The sequence below is a fragment of the Oryx dammah genome, unplaced genomic scaffold (genome assembly GCF_014754425.2).
Source record: "Oryx dammah isolate SB20612 unplaced genomic scaffold, SCBI_Odam_1.1 HiC_scaffold_9, whole genome shotgun sequence".
NCBI lineage: Eukaryota > Metazoa > Chordata > Mammalia > Artiodactyla > Bovidae > Oryx > Oryx dammah.
This window is the reverse complement of record NW_024070193.1, coordinates 35261022-35274961: the sequence shown is the minus strand read 5'-3', so window position 1 is coordinate 35274961 and position 13940 is coordinate 35261022. Positions and strand designations below refer to the sequence as shown.

The following is a 13940-nucleotide window of genomic DNA, read 5'->3' as shown; positions in this document are numbered from 1 at the left end:
GTGGGATATTTAGAAGCTACTTGAAGAATGTGTTCAGAAATAAGGAAGATGACATAAGGAATAATTTTGAAAAAATAGAAGCACTTTTGTTTCATACTTGTTTCATCATTCCTACAATTTTTTTTGTGAGGTTAATTGGCTATTGCAGATATGCCTGCTACTATATATCCCGACTTCCCTTTCATTTTTCACTTTCATGCATTGGAAAAGGAAATGGCAACCCACTCCAATGTTCTCGCCTGGAGAATCCCAGGGACGGGGGAGCCTGGTGGGCTTCCGTCTATGGGGTCGCACAGAGTCGGACATGACTGAAGCGACTTAGCAGCAGCAGCAGCATAGGAAGGATACTGGAGCTAGGGGTATAAATGTAATTTCCCAAAATTATACTGTTAACATGTAAAAAGGGATAGAACTTGAACCTTTGTCCTTCTAATGTCTAATCCTTCTTTCTTGCCATCAGACTTCCAAAATCCCAGCTCTCTGCATATCTGAGCCCTCTCACATCTAGGCCAGTTGTTCCTCATATTCCCTCCCTATCATATTGCCCATCCGGGGTTTGAATTCCTCAGAATTTTGTAGAATAAATGATTAACCTGATATTCAAAGTTACTCCAGCAAGCATATAGCTACTATTAGCAGGGAAGAGAACACACTTGCAAAACCTGTAGTTAGTAATTCTCCTCTCTATGAAGGACTCTCTAGAGCAGAGATTTTAAAACTTCAATGTGTATCACTTCACCTGGAGGACTTGGTGAACCATAAACTAATGAGTTTCTCATTCATTAGGTCTGAGGAGGGGCCAGAAAATTTGCATTGATAACATTCCCAGGGGGTGTTGGTAGGGAGGAAATTCTGCTTTGAAAATCATTGTTGTTAATGGTAAAATTCAGTCTTCTCTGGGAGATCACACTAGGGAAGTTTTGATAGAATGGTGGTCACCTTGTATATTTGCCTTCAGGTGGTGTGTAGGAAGTTGAAGAGTGTGTTCCTCAACTCACAGATTCATGGCATGTCTGGAATGGTAGGGACCTGAAATTTCTTCCAGCTCAACCCCCTCATTTTACAGGCAAATAAGCAGAAAGGAAGACGACAGTAGCTCTGAGACTAGAATCCAGGTGTCCTTTTGTACCCTTCTGTGAACTGGTGAAGGTGCAAAGTTGCAAGCCCTTCCTGTCACTATGATTTTTCATCCTGCCCTGCTGCCTTTTCCCCACTGGCTGCCTTTTCCCATTCACCCCAACAGCCAGCCTGCAATGGGGGCTTTTATCTTTTTCTTTTTCCCCCATGATCAGCCACTGCTGTGCTTAATTTGTATATTTTTTAATGGGGAAAGAAGAAAAATACCTTGCAAATTGGAAGTTTAAAATCCTTCCCATTTGGCTTTTCTTAATTAAATGTATAATTCATGAGCCACTTAAGTTGAAATCGCTGAATTTTTAAATATTTTCTCCACCATCTATGACATTTATCTGTTATTAATGATTGTGATGTATTTTCCCCGTGATGATTCAGCAGGAACATTAGAACTGAATGATAATTGGTCTTCCCTGAGCCATTGTCTGTAGTTTCACACTGACACCATTCTCTATAATTTTATTATTATTAGAAATGGAAGATCTGCAGTAAGCAATTGAAGACTATCAGCTGCTCTGCCAAGCATACAAAGAATCCTATTTTCCCCAGAGCCTGATTATGTTTTGACATCTTTTATAGCCCTATATCTTGTGCTCTGATATTGAAAATACAAACACAAAGATACATGCAAGTATACCCATTGTATGGGATGTAATTTTTATTAGAGGGGAAGCATCTCATGGGAAAGAAAGTCATAAAAATAAACACTGACACTGAGACCTTCTACTGGCACTGTAGAAAGGGTCTCAATATTGGTAGCATGTTTCTTGAGGTAGAAAATAAACGAGCAGAATAAAGAATCTGAAGCACAGTGCTCAGATTTAGTGGATAAATCCCCCTTTGGAATATTCCAATATGAGTGTACTTTACTGCAGACCTTGCGTAGTGCTCCACGGTTAAATGTGCCTGGCTCTTAGGTGGTAAATCATGGTTATGCTAGCTCAGTGGTAAAGACCTAATCCAAGAAGAATAATTTCTTTTCTGGGTTGAAGTCATTGATATTGGTGCTGAGCAAGTTTATGATGCAAGCCAGAAAACTGGCCCGACACCTTTATAATCACTCCTAGTTGAGTTCCCATTTGTTCCACAATTATGGCTTGACCACCTAGACTTTATTAGATGCCTTTAGATTTATAGCACCTCCTGTTTGGAATCATGGAGATGATTGCCTTTGTGCCCTACAAACAACCACTAAGTAAAGGCCCTCCGAGTTTCTAGGATTTGTTGTTGTTGTTTAGTTGCTCAGTCATGTCCAACTCTTTTGTGATTCCATGGACTGTAGCCTGCCAGGCTCCTCTGTCCATGAGATTTCCCAGGCAACAGTATTGGAGTGGGTTGCCATTTTCTTTTCCGGGACAGACAGCCACTAAAAAGGCCCTCTGAGTTCCTATGGTTACTAGCTTCCAACAAATTCTAGGACAGCTTCGGTACTGGTAAATCCATCCTGAAGAAGGAATGAAAACCCAGGCAACTTCTGAGTAAATTTCAAGGTATGCTCCAATTCTAAGGAAGCCAGGGTGAGTCATGGGGCAAAATACAGAAGGACTAGACTTCTTTCCTCCTCAGTTTCCATCCTCCATGGGTGAGCTTAAAATAGTGAACAGAAGACCTGGGCAACACCAGTGGATCTCCACCAGAGGTGAGTTTGATCCTCTAGGGATATTTGTCAATGTCTAGAGCCATTTTCTCATTCTTACAAGTGGAGAATGAGTGCTTCTGGCATCAAGTAGGTACAGGCCAAGGATGCCATTAATATCTTAACAACACACAGGACAAGCCTTGTGAAAAGAAATATCTTGTCCTAAGTTGTCAATAGTGCCGATATTGAGAAACTCTGGGCTAAACAAGTGGTAATAGGCTGTATTTGGCCACCTGATGCGAAGAGCTGACTCATTTGAAAAGACCCTGTTGCTGGGAAAGATTGAACGCAGGAGGAGAAGGGGACGACAGAGGATGAGACGGTTGGATGACATCACCGACTCAGTGGAGATGCGTTTGAGTCAACTCTGGGAGTTGGTTATGGACAGGGAGGCCTGGCGTGCTGCGATTCATGGGGTTGCAAAGAGTTGGACACAACTGAGCGACTGAACTGAATTGAACAGGCTGTAACATTGGAGTTCTGTTCAATGTGCTGAAAAGTAAGGAAAATGTTTTTCCTGGGAGTGAATGAGATTCTGAATGTGGATATGAAGCATGAGGTCTAGAGAATATACTCTAAGATGTTGGTCCTACATGGAGTGGAAGAGCCATAGCCTTGCCAGTTCTGGTACTGTATACCTCTGTGGATGGTAATCACATATTCTCCAGTAGAGATTAGAACACTTCCTATATCCTTATGTACTTTATTTAGCAATTAGCAGAAGGGGACGACAGAGGACAAGATGGCTGGATGGCATCACCGACTCGATGGATGTAAGTTTGAGTGAACTCCAGGGGTTGGTGATAGACAGGGAGGCCTGGCATGGTGCAATTCATGGAGTCACAAAGAGTTGGACACAACTGAGCGACTGAACTGAACTGAACTGTGGTCAGATAATGCCAGACAAAATTAAGCAGGAGAAAAACTGCAGTGGTATTTTGATACAATCCTTTGAATTCCAGACACATGATATTGGCCAAGTTAGCACTAACCTCTTTAACACAGTTGCTCTATTATAAATTGGAGAAATTTTTCTTGAAAGTATTACATGAGTTGGGGCATACCAAAGGCTGAGCTGAGCTCTCAGTGTATGAAAGTGAAATTATTAATCACTCAGTTGTGTCCAACTCTATGTAACCTCAGGGACTGTAAGCCTGCCAGGCTTCTCTCTCCATGGAATCCTCAAGGCAAGAATACTCGAGGGGGTAGCTATTCCTTCTCCAGGAAATCTTCATGACCCAGGGATCAAACTTGGGTCACTTGCATTGCAGGCAGATTCTTTACTGTCTGATCCATCAGGGAAACCTGAATTCCCAGTGTATAGTAGGCATTCATATATTTGCAACTATGTGGTGTTAAATACTATTTACATAAGATAACTTCTAAATTTAGTTATTCAGACCCGAACTTTCTCCCTACACATATCAGTTCAGCTGCCTATTGGAAGATTTTGGTCTGAAGTTAGACATTTGAAAGTTAACACGTCTTAAATCCCTGATTTCCCTCACCCCAAAACCTGCTCCCCCTTTATTGACCTTATCCCTGTACATGGAACTTCATTCTTCCAACCGCTCAGTTTGGAGTTATCTTTTACACATGTCTTTATCTTAAAATCTACATTTAATCTTTCAGGAAGTTAATGCAACTATACCCTCTACATTTATCCTGAATATGGCTAATTTCCACCTGTCCACTGCTCTCATCCGGGCTTGAGTCACTATTAACTCTAACCTGAATTATTGTAATCACTTTTTAAGTGGTTATATGCTCACTATCATGTAGTACATTTTAATTTCACTCAAAGGAAAATCCAAAGGCTGCAAAATATCTTGAAAGTAGTGCCTGTATCTTCATCTACTCTCCTGTTTGTTCAGCTCTCTTCATCCACACAAGCCTCATTGCTGTTCTTCCATCATGTCAGACACAGTCCTACCACAGGGCCTTTGTGCCTGTTGTTCCTAATCCCCAGACTGCTTTTCGCAGTGTCTCATTCATTCCTCTAGCTCTTTTCTCAAATGTCAATGAAGGCTTTTTTGATCTCTTAGAAGACATCAGCAACACCCATTCACTCCCTATGCTCTTTATTTTTCTCCCAAGCTTTTATCGTCATTGGCCATACTTATATTTTTTAATATAATTTTTACTGTAAGATTCATGGAGTGAAGGACTTTGTTGCTTTGTTCTCCACCATATCCCTAAACCTCAGTGAAATGAGTGGCCCTTAGTAAGTACAGAATAAATATTCACTGAGTGAATATATGGTAGAAGTTCAATAATGATGGTTATTATCACTATTATTATGCCAACAGGAAACTGCTGGTCCTATTTACCTAAAAATTTTTCCCATTCAAGCAGCATTCACAAGGAATATTGCCACTGCCAATTTGACCTACCTTTACCATTGTGATATATTCAGAAATAGCAAAAACAAACACAAACTAATTGGTAGGAAGAAGATATGAAAATTTAGCATGTTTTCTCAATAGGACAATATGATTGTCCTCTTTATTCTCGAACACAATTTTGAGACTTTGCTGAGAATGATTTTCAATTTAGTTTGAATCATCAATATTTTTATTGATGCAAATACAAATGCTGGGCTCAAACAGTAGTGTTATCTTTCTACTACAGACATAGATGCTCCTAACTACTGGCATAAATCCAATTCTTCAACAAACCTAAAAGTTGTATCTGAGGAAAGAATGGAACATTTCCTCTAAAACAAATTTTAAACCTATGATTTTTATGAGCCCAGGATTGAGAGTTTTATATCCAGAAAATAAAGAGAAAGAATGTTGCTTTATTTTCAATATGATAAAACTGTTATTTCACAGTGAAAGTGATTTTAATTATTTTAGACAACATTCATCATTTCTCTACCTTGTCATTTTTAAACAGAATTTCATGTGAGCACAGACTCATTCACTGCACTCATGAAGATCTCTTGACTGCTTATTTTCAGATTCACCCCACAGCTTTTGCTTCAGGAGTTTTATGTTCATTTTAAAAATTCAGAGGAAACTCCATTTTCAGTCCTGTTGCAAAATGACTTGTGCAGAATCTTTGTTACAAGTGATGAAGGATGTTAACAAAAGCTCACCCTTGAGCTGAGTGAGATCTCAAGAGGTAAAGACCTTTTTGCACAGCAGTTCAAAGGCCATTCCAAAGCTGTGACCCCCTCCCCCATATGAATAAGTAAAATAAATGTTATATTGCCATTTTTTGTCACATGAATCTGTGTTTCTAGAAATGACCTTAGAATTCTCTAAAGACATTGACCCAGAGAGATGGTATGGGGAGGGAGGTGGGAGGGGTGTTCAGGATTGGGAACTCATGTACACTGGTGGCAGATTCATGTTGATGTATGGCAAAATCAATACAGTACTGTAAAATAAAGTAAAATAGAAAAATAATAAATAAATAAAACAAATGATTGGTAAATCCACCCCCCCCCAAAAAAGACATTGTGGAGGAAAGAAAAGGATTTTATTTAGTTGACTATCCGAATTTTAGTTCTGCCAAGAACCAAGAAGCTAAGTAGGAGAATTGTATTTTTCTGAGTTGTATATCCAAATTAAGGATAAAACATATAACAGATAATGGAAGGGATTGTTAAATATTGTGTGAAGATAAATGAAGTCATAGACTACCCACGAGAGAGTTTAGGAGAAAGGAAAATGAGGTCTAATGGGGAATGAAACGTTTCAATCTTCTTTCCACCACACCTTCATTATTACTGACATTTCTCTGAAGTATTTTGAAGTCATATTTTAGGAGAGCGGAAAGGAAGAATGAATCCGTCTCTACTGGCATATATTCAGTCACATTCAAGGAGCTTATCTCTGCGAAGGAAGTAGAATTATGGAAGAAAATACGCTTCTCTCCACAGAGTAGAGCAAATGGTTCCTGTTGTGTTTCCAAAAATCACATTTCTAAGAGATACAGCAGAACGCGCCAATTTCGTGTTCTGGTATTATTGCCTAGGTTTCTCTTCTTTTCCACTGTGGGTACCTTTCTGCTAAAATAAACTTTGTCTGTAAATCCTCCCTTCCTAGATCTGCATTTGTTGTTGCCTTAAACATTGTCCGTAAGAATGTCTACCGAGATCTCCTGAGGTTTATTTGAAAGAAAGGACATCCGTATAACAGCACAGCTTCACTTTGGTTTATGCTGATTATTCTACTATTTCATTGAGTCATGACCAATTATTTTCATGGGAAATCCATTTACACACTTTTTTGTTTGTTTGTTTGGGTCCTGGAGCCATTCTTTGTTGGGTAAAGTTCTAGTGTTCAGCCTCGTTGATATTTTTCTTACTCTCCCAAAGTTTTTTTTAAAAATATATAAAACAGACTGAAATATATTTGACAGGCCTTGTTAAGAAAAAAATTGCAAGTTTTTTGTGAACACACTAGAGAGAAAGCATGAAGAATTCAGGATGTTCTGATTTCACATTTAATATGATTTTTCACTTGTTACTGAACACCTTGAGGGATTCACTGCTGTGGACTAGATACATAGACCATACATACCAGGTACACATAGAACAGAACCAAATTTTTCAAAAAATGATATGAGAATTTCAGCTCATATGGCCTTCTAGAACTACAGAGTCTGTAGCACCTTTCTTTATGAGAAGCTTTATTAATATTTACAGTGAGTCTTTGCTATTCACATACTGGATATAAAAATAAATTTGGCCTTGCCAACTTTTGCTCCATCTTGCCCTGATGACTCTGTCTGTCCCAGTTGGTATACTTCTAGGGCATGTCTTTATGACTGCCAGGTGTGCAGGCAAATATGGAGCCTTTAGAGAGATGGAAATAAAGGAAGGAAAGTGAATTATGACTGACAGAATTCTAAAATAACCCCCACTGACCCTTGCCCACCATCTGAGTATGATGGGATTTATGAATATGGTGAGCTCTCACTTTCATGTGTTAGAATAGATGGCACAGTTGACTTGGAAAGTAGCTTTATCTTTGATGGTGCTGACCTATTCAGATGAGCCCTTCCTGGGCCTGGATAGGGCTAGAGAGATTTGAAGTATTACAGGGAACTGGAGATTCTCTGTTGCTGGTTTTGAAAATGTAGAGGCATGTGGCAAGAAGTGTGGGCAGCTTCTACAAGATGAGAGTGGCCCTTGACAGCTGACCAGAAAGGACATAGGGACCTCAGGCCTACAACTCTAAGGAAATGAATTCACCCAACCACCTGAATGAGCTTAGAATTATATATATATAATACGAGGAAAATTACAGACAAAAATAGACAATGTCCATCTGTAGAGTTGGCCCACTTTCAACTAGCTGTCCACTAATGCAATTTAAAGCTTATCTGACAAATACATTTCTTTTCTTTCTTGAGGTATTTTTTGCACAATTCACCCTCACAAAAAGGTGAGGAAAAAAGAAGAATGAACTGTTTTAATGATGTAAAGACACTCTTAGGGCTTTTAGCAAACTTGGAGGTATAAGATTCTTGAAACTAATAAATAAATTGAGGTTGAAGAATTAACCATGGAGTCTATCCATTGGCAATTTTTGAAGTCAGAAAGTTCTGGGTTGGAATCTTGTCTTTATTTACTAACTAAAAACTGTTTAGTCTGAGTCTTAATGTTCTTATTTTAAAATTATTATTCTTAATTATTGGAATAGTGGGAATGAGAAAATAAATGGAAAGCCTTATAGTGCTTGCTGAGGGTAACAATTCAACAACTGGTAGTTATTATTGCCATTATTAATATTTAATGAATCAATTACTCCATTAATACTTTAATGAATTAATAATTCTTTGTATAATTGAAGCAAATGATGTCAATAATCCCCTCAGTTTTGATCTGAGAGAGATATGAAGGAAGACTGAATAGTATTCCAGCATTCCTGTCATTGTAGATATGAGAAAGCCCTAGCTCTTAGAAGAAAATCCTTATAATACCTGAATGAAGTCAATATTGATAAATGCCTTTGGAATCCTGCTAGAGCATTATATATTGCAAAACAGAATTTGGTATCAGTCAAATTTGTCATAATTTGCATGCAACAGGTACTCATTATTCAGTTATAACAGACTTAATTTCAGGTAGGTTTTGTATATCTGTGAGTTAATTTCATGACATTAAACAGACACTGTTATAATGAAAGCATTACATGCTTTAAAAGTTTGGTACATGAGGCAGGGCACTCAGGGCTGGTGCACTGGGATAACCATGAGGGATGGGATGGGGAGGGAGGTGGGAGGGAGGGTCAGGATGGGGAACACATGTACACCCATGGCTGATTCATGTGAATGTATGGCAAACCCACCACAATATTGTAATTAGCCTCCAATTAAAATTAAAAAAAAAAAGATCAACATATACTTCTTCACTGGTAGGTGACAAAGTGACCAGGGAAAGCTCTCCGACTTTACTGCCTTTTTAAAGTATAATGACATTCATTTAGAAATATTTTCATGTCTGCTGTTCTTATTTAGAGTAAACAAAGTTAAAACTAGTCTACGATCCTGTCAAGTCTCTTTGACCAATGTCAGAGTATAAAATGACATAGACCGACAGTACAAACAAACACGATTTGCATGTTTTGTCTTAGATTATGGTACTGGAAAATAACCTTCCTATTGTTAAAAAATGGAGCCCCTGGTGGCTCAGATGGTAAAGAGTCTGCCTGCAGTGCAGGAGACTGAGGTTCGATCTCTGTGTTGGGAAGATCTCCTGGAGAAGGAAATGGCAACCCACTCCATTATTCTTGCCTGGAGAATCCAATGGATGGAGGAGCCTGGCAGGCTACAGTCCATGGGGTCGCAAAGAATTGGACATGACTGAGCGACTTCACTTTCACTTTTTTTTATTGTTAAAAAGAAGCACTATCAAATTTTTGTGTGCTCTGGAATAATATCATTTTATCAGATAACATTGAAAGTATTGTAACTCTTCCCTAATATTGCTAGTGAGCAAAGTGACATACCACTCTGTAATAATACTGAATAAAAATATTGCTAACTTCCAATTAGGGTTTGTATGTTTGTTTGTTTGTTTTCTTTTTGTGTTAGCATTTTGCAAGATTGTATGAAACTGAAAGTAATGGCAAAAATAACTTCAAGTTTTGTAAGGATCATAAATAATATTTGTTTTAATATTAGAAGAAAAGTTTTCACTTATTTCTTAAAATTTGTCCATCTGTTTCCAAAAATCCTCCTGTTCTCAAGTGGAAATCAATTACAAGAGACATTGGTGGTTAGGATCTATCCAGGGTCTGGGACCCAGACTGCATGGATTTGATGTCTGGCTTCATGATTACAAGATTCATGACATTGGACCATTTACTTACCCTCTCTGTATCTTAGTATTCTCATCCATAAAACAAGAAACATCATAGTATCTCCCTTGACTAGTAATTCTACAGATTTAAGAAGCTAATACATATAAAGTATTTAGATCTGTACTGTGTAAGTACTTGCTATTATTATTAAATTAACTATAACATTACTTCAAAAAACTAAGATCATGGCATCTGGTCCCATCACGTCATGGCAAATAGATAGGGAAACAATGGAAACAGTGACATACTTTATTTTCATATGGTGATTTGGGGCTCCAAAATCACTGCTGATGGTGACTACAGCCATGAAATTAAAAGATGCTTGCTCCTTGGATGAAAAGCTATGACCAACCTAGACAGCATATTAAAAAGCAGAGACATTACTTTGTCAACAAAGGTTGTCTAGTCAAAGCTATGATTTTTCCAGTAGTCATGTATGGATGTGAGAGTTGGACTAGAAAGCTGAGCACCGAAGAGTTGATGCTTTTAAACTGTGGTATTGGGGAAGACTCTTGAGAGTCCCTTGACTGCAAGGAGATCCAACTAGTCCATCCTAAAGGAAATCAGCCCTGAATATTCATTGGAAGGACTGATGCGAAAGCTGAAATTCCAATACTTTAGTCACCTGATGCTAAGAACTGACTCCTTGGAAAAGACCCTGATGCTGGGAAAAATTGATGGCAGGAGGAGAAGGAGAGGACAGAGGATGAAATGGTTGGATGGCATCACTGACTTGATGGACATGAGTCTCAGCAGGTCTCAGGAGTTAGTGATGGACAGGGAAACCTGGAATGCTGCAGTCCGTGGGGTTGCAAAGACACAGACACTACTGAGCAACTGAACTGAACTATAACATAGTGCGGCTTTCCCCTCATAGCTCAGTTGGTAAAGGATCCGCCTGCAATGCAGGAGACCTGGGTTGGATGTCTGTGTTGTGAAGATTCCCTGGAGACAGGAAAGGCTACCCACTCCAGTATTCTGGCCTGGAGAATACCAGGGGCTTTATCCTCTATGGGGTCGCAAAGAGTAGGACATGACTAAGAGACTTGCACTTTCACTTTTATAACATAGTGTGATATCGGATTGTACTAACTGAAATGACTTTATGGATATTTTTACACTGACTTCCTCCAGGATCACAGTTGGCTGAGAATCTACCAAATTGTACCAAACTGTCCAGAGATTAAGAAATTGCAAACCAGTGGGGTGGGAATCAGTAGGTACTTTAGATCCCTGGCAACTGGGTAGTTCACCAGTTAATCCAGAATCTTCCAAAGCAGAGAATAGAATTTACTGCTTGATTTTCACCATTGCCAGAAGATAACCTGATTTGGTGTTCCATAACATTTTCTTGCAATTAAATGGGCAGTTTTCCTCTTCCAATAGTTAACATGTTTCCAGAACAGCTGTTGAAATTTGCTTCTCCATGGAACCCAATAATTAAAATAAAATAACAGTCCTAGCTTTCTTTTTAAAATAAAATACTAGCCATTAAATTAATTGGTTTACATTCATTAGCTCGGGCTTCCCTGGTAACTCAGACGGTAAAAGCGTCTGCCTGCAATGCGGGAGACCTGGGTTCGATCCCTGGGTCAGGAAGAACTCCTGAAGAAGGGAATGGAAACCCACTCCAGTACTCTTGCCTGGAAAACTTCATGGATGGAGGAACCTGGTGGGCTATAGTCCATGGGGTCACAAAGAGTCGGACATGGCTGAGCAACTTCACTTTTCACACTTTCATTAGCTCATTTAACACTCATGACTGTCCTATAGTATAGGCATCAGTTAGTATCTCTACTTTACAGCTGAGGAAATTGAGCCTAAAAAGTTTAAACAAATCATTCTTTGTCATGTAGGGTAACCCCAGATTACAGCTGTGATCATTTCACTGCAAAGCCCCAATGCTCACACATGTGTACAGGGCTATACTGCGTCTCTTTAAGGACATATCTGTTGAGTGAGTGATTGAATACATGTTTTTAAAAGAAAAGATTTGGATTAAGACTTGATGCAGCAGGATGAGCCAGAAAAACTTTCATAGTCCCTTAGATTTGATGGAGGGCTGCTACTGGCACTAAGGACTACTATGCCTACTTTATTCCCTGAGTGGCCAAATTAATGGTGTAACCGAAAGTAACCATACCTCCAAAGTGTGGTGGTGGACCGCAGAGAAGCACCACACCTTGACCTTCTCGGACGGACACTGTGCTTCTTGTTTTCGTTTCAAAGTCCTCGATATCTTGAAAAACAGAAAAGCAGGTTTAGAACCAATTGTTTTGCAGGACAAAATTTTAAGAAGAAAAAACTGGCAACAGCAATGAACACTCAAACTTGTCTGACCAAAAGATTTAGTTGATAATCAATTGATGTACACTGGTTATACCTCTCAAAATTTTGTCTTTCCTTTTTTTAATTTTAGTACAGCTATGCAGAATATATGATAAAGGCATTTATTAACATAACTCACTATCTGTTTTATTCTCCCAGACAGCCTGAAGCTCAACAGGAAATCTTTTAAACACAGCACATATTTACTTTTCTGCCCAAGGAAGGCATGATTTAAACGAGGTATGTGGCAAGTTTGTTGCAATCTTCTAGCATTTTAGATTAATGGTAACCATTCTGATATGGGGATGAAGCCTGTGAGAGCTTAGCTTGGAATGTTGTGAGGGAAAGAATTATATATGACTGAACCAACAAGAAAAAAGGTAAATCTTCTAATTTCTCTTGATCTACTCCTTCACAAAGCAGTTTCATGGTCCTATTTGGAGTGTTGTAATTTCCTACAACACCGAAGAATGATAGACATTCAGTGTTGGAAGAGAGCTTACTAACTGTCTTGTTAAGCTATCCATCTGAGTTATAAATCATTCAACATTCCTAGAAAATGGTCACCCAGCCTCTAGAAAGGGCTAAACTGTATAACTTGTCTGAACCTTAGTTTCTTTGCCTGGAAAATCACTTGTATTCATTCATTCAGTCAGTCAGTCAGGGATTTAACAAATTTGTATTGAATACCTACTAAAAGATAGGAAGGGTATTAAGGGTAAAGGATGTATTAGTAAATAAAGCAGACATAGATCTTGCCCTTATTATATTCACTAAAGGTAAAAGTAGAAGACCAATTATAAAACATAAAACATATATATATACATACATATAAATATGATTTACATGTTGTAATAATTGTTGTAGAGACTGCTAGTTGTCTACCAAAAACTACTGCCCTTTCTTTCACAGTAATAGGTTTATAGGTTTATAGAATAAATATTACACTTTTTTAACCAAAGATACTTTTCCAGACATCTTCTGCAGCTGAATAGAAAAAGTAGAAACTCACATTTTGTGAACTTTCACCTATTATGTTTGAGAGGAAATATCCAAAAATATCCAAAAAAATTTGTTGTTCTCCATCTACAGACCAAGTGTTAATACCATCTAGATGGCCAATGGTGTGAGAAATATATTGTATTTCTCACACTCTTTATTTCTCCAAGTATTATTTCTCAAATGAGTATTCTTTTTGTGCACTTTGCTTCCTTCTCATGAATGACAATAAAAAAAATAAATCACTAGACGTGATATGTAAATTTCATATATATATATATATATATGAACATTGAGTGGAAAATGTTGGATCCCACCAAAAAAGATAACCCATGTACAAGGGCAAAGGAGAGCCCCAGCAAGATGGTAGGAGGGATGAAATCACATTTAGAATCAAACCCCTTACCCACCAGAGATCCTCAGAGGGCTCAAACTAACCTTTTGGGCACCAGGACCCAGAGAGACCATAGAGACTGAGCCAGAACTGTGGCAAAACAAGTGGAAGTGATGGAATTCCAGTT

The 13940-nt window shown here is 38.5% G+C and overlaps 1 protein-coding gene across 1 annotated transcript in view; it reads right to left on the bottom strand.

Moving 5' to 3' along the window:
- The window catches only part of CNTN6 (contactin 6), a 176730-nt gene that overhangs the window by 117468 nt on the left and 45322 nt on the right, over positions 1 to 13940 (bottom strand). The window contains 1 exon segment of the mRNA XM_040246391.1: positions 12236 to 12331. Coding sequence (XP_040102325.1) covers positions 12236 to 12331 — 96 coding nt within the window.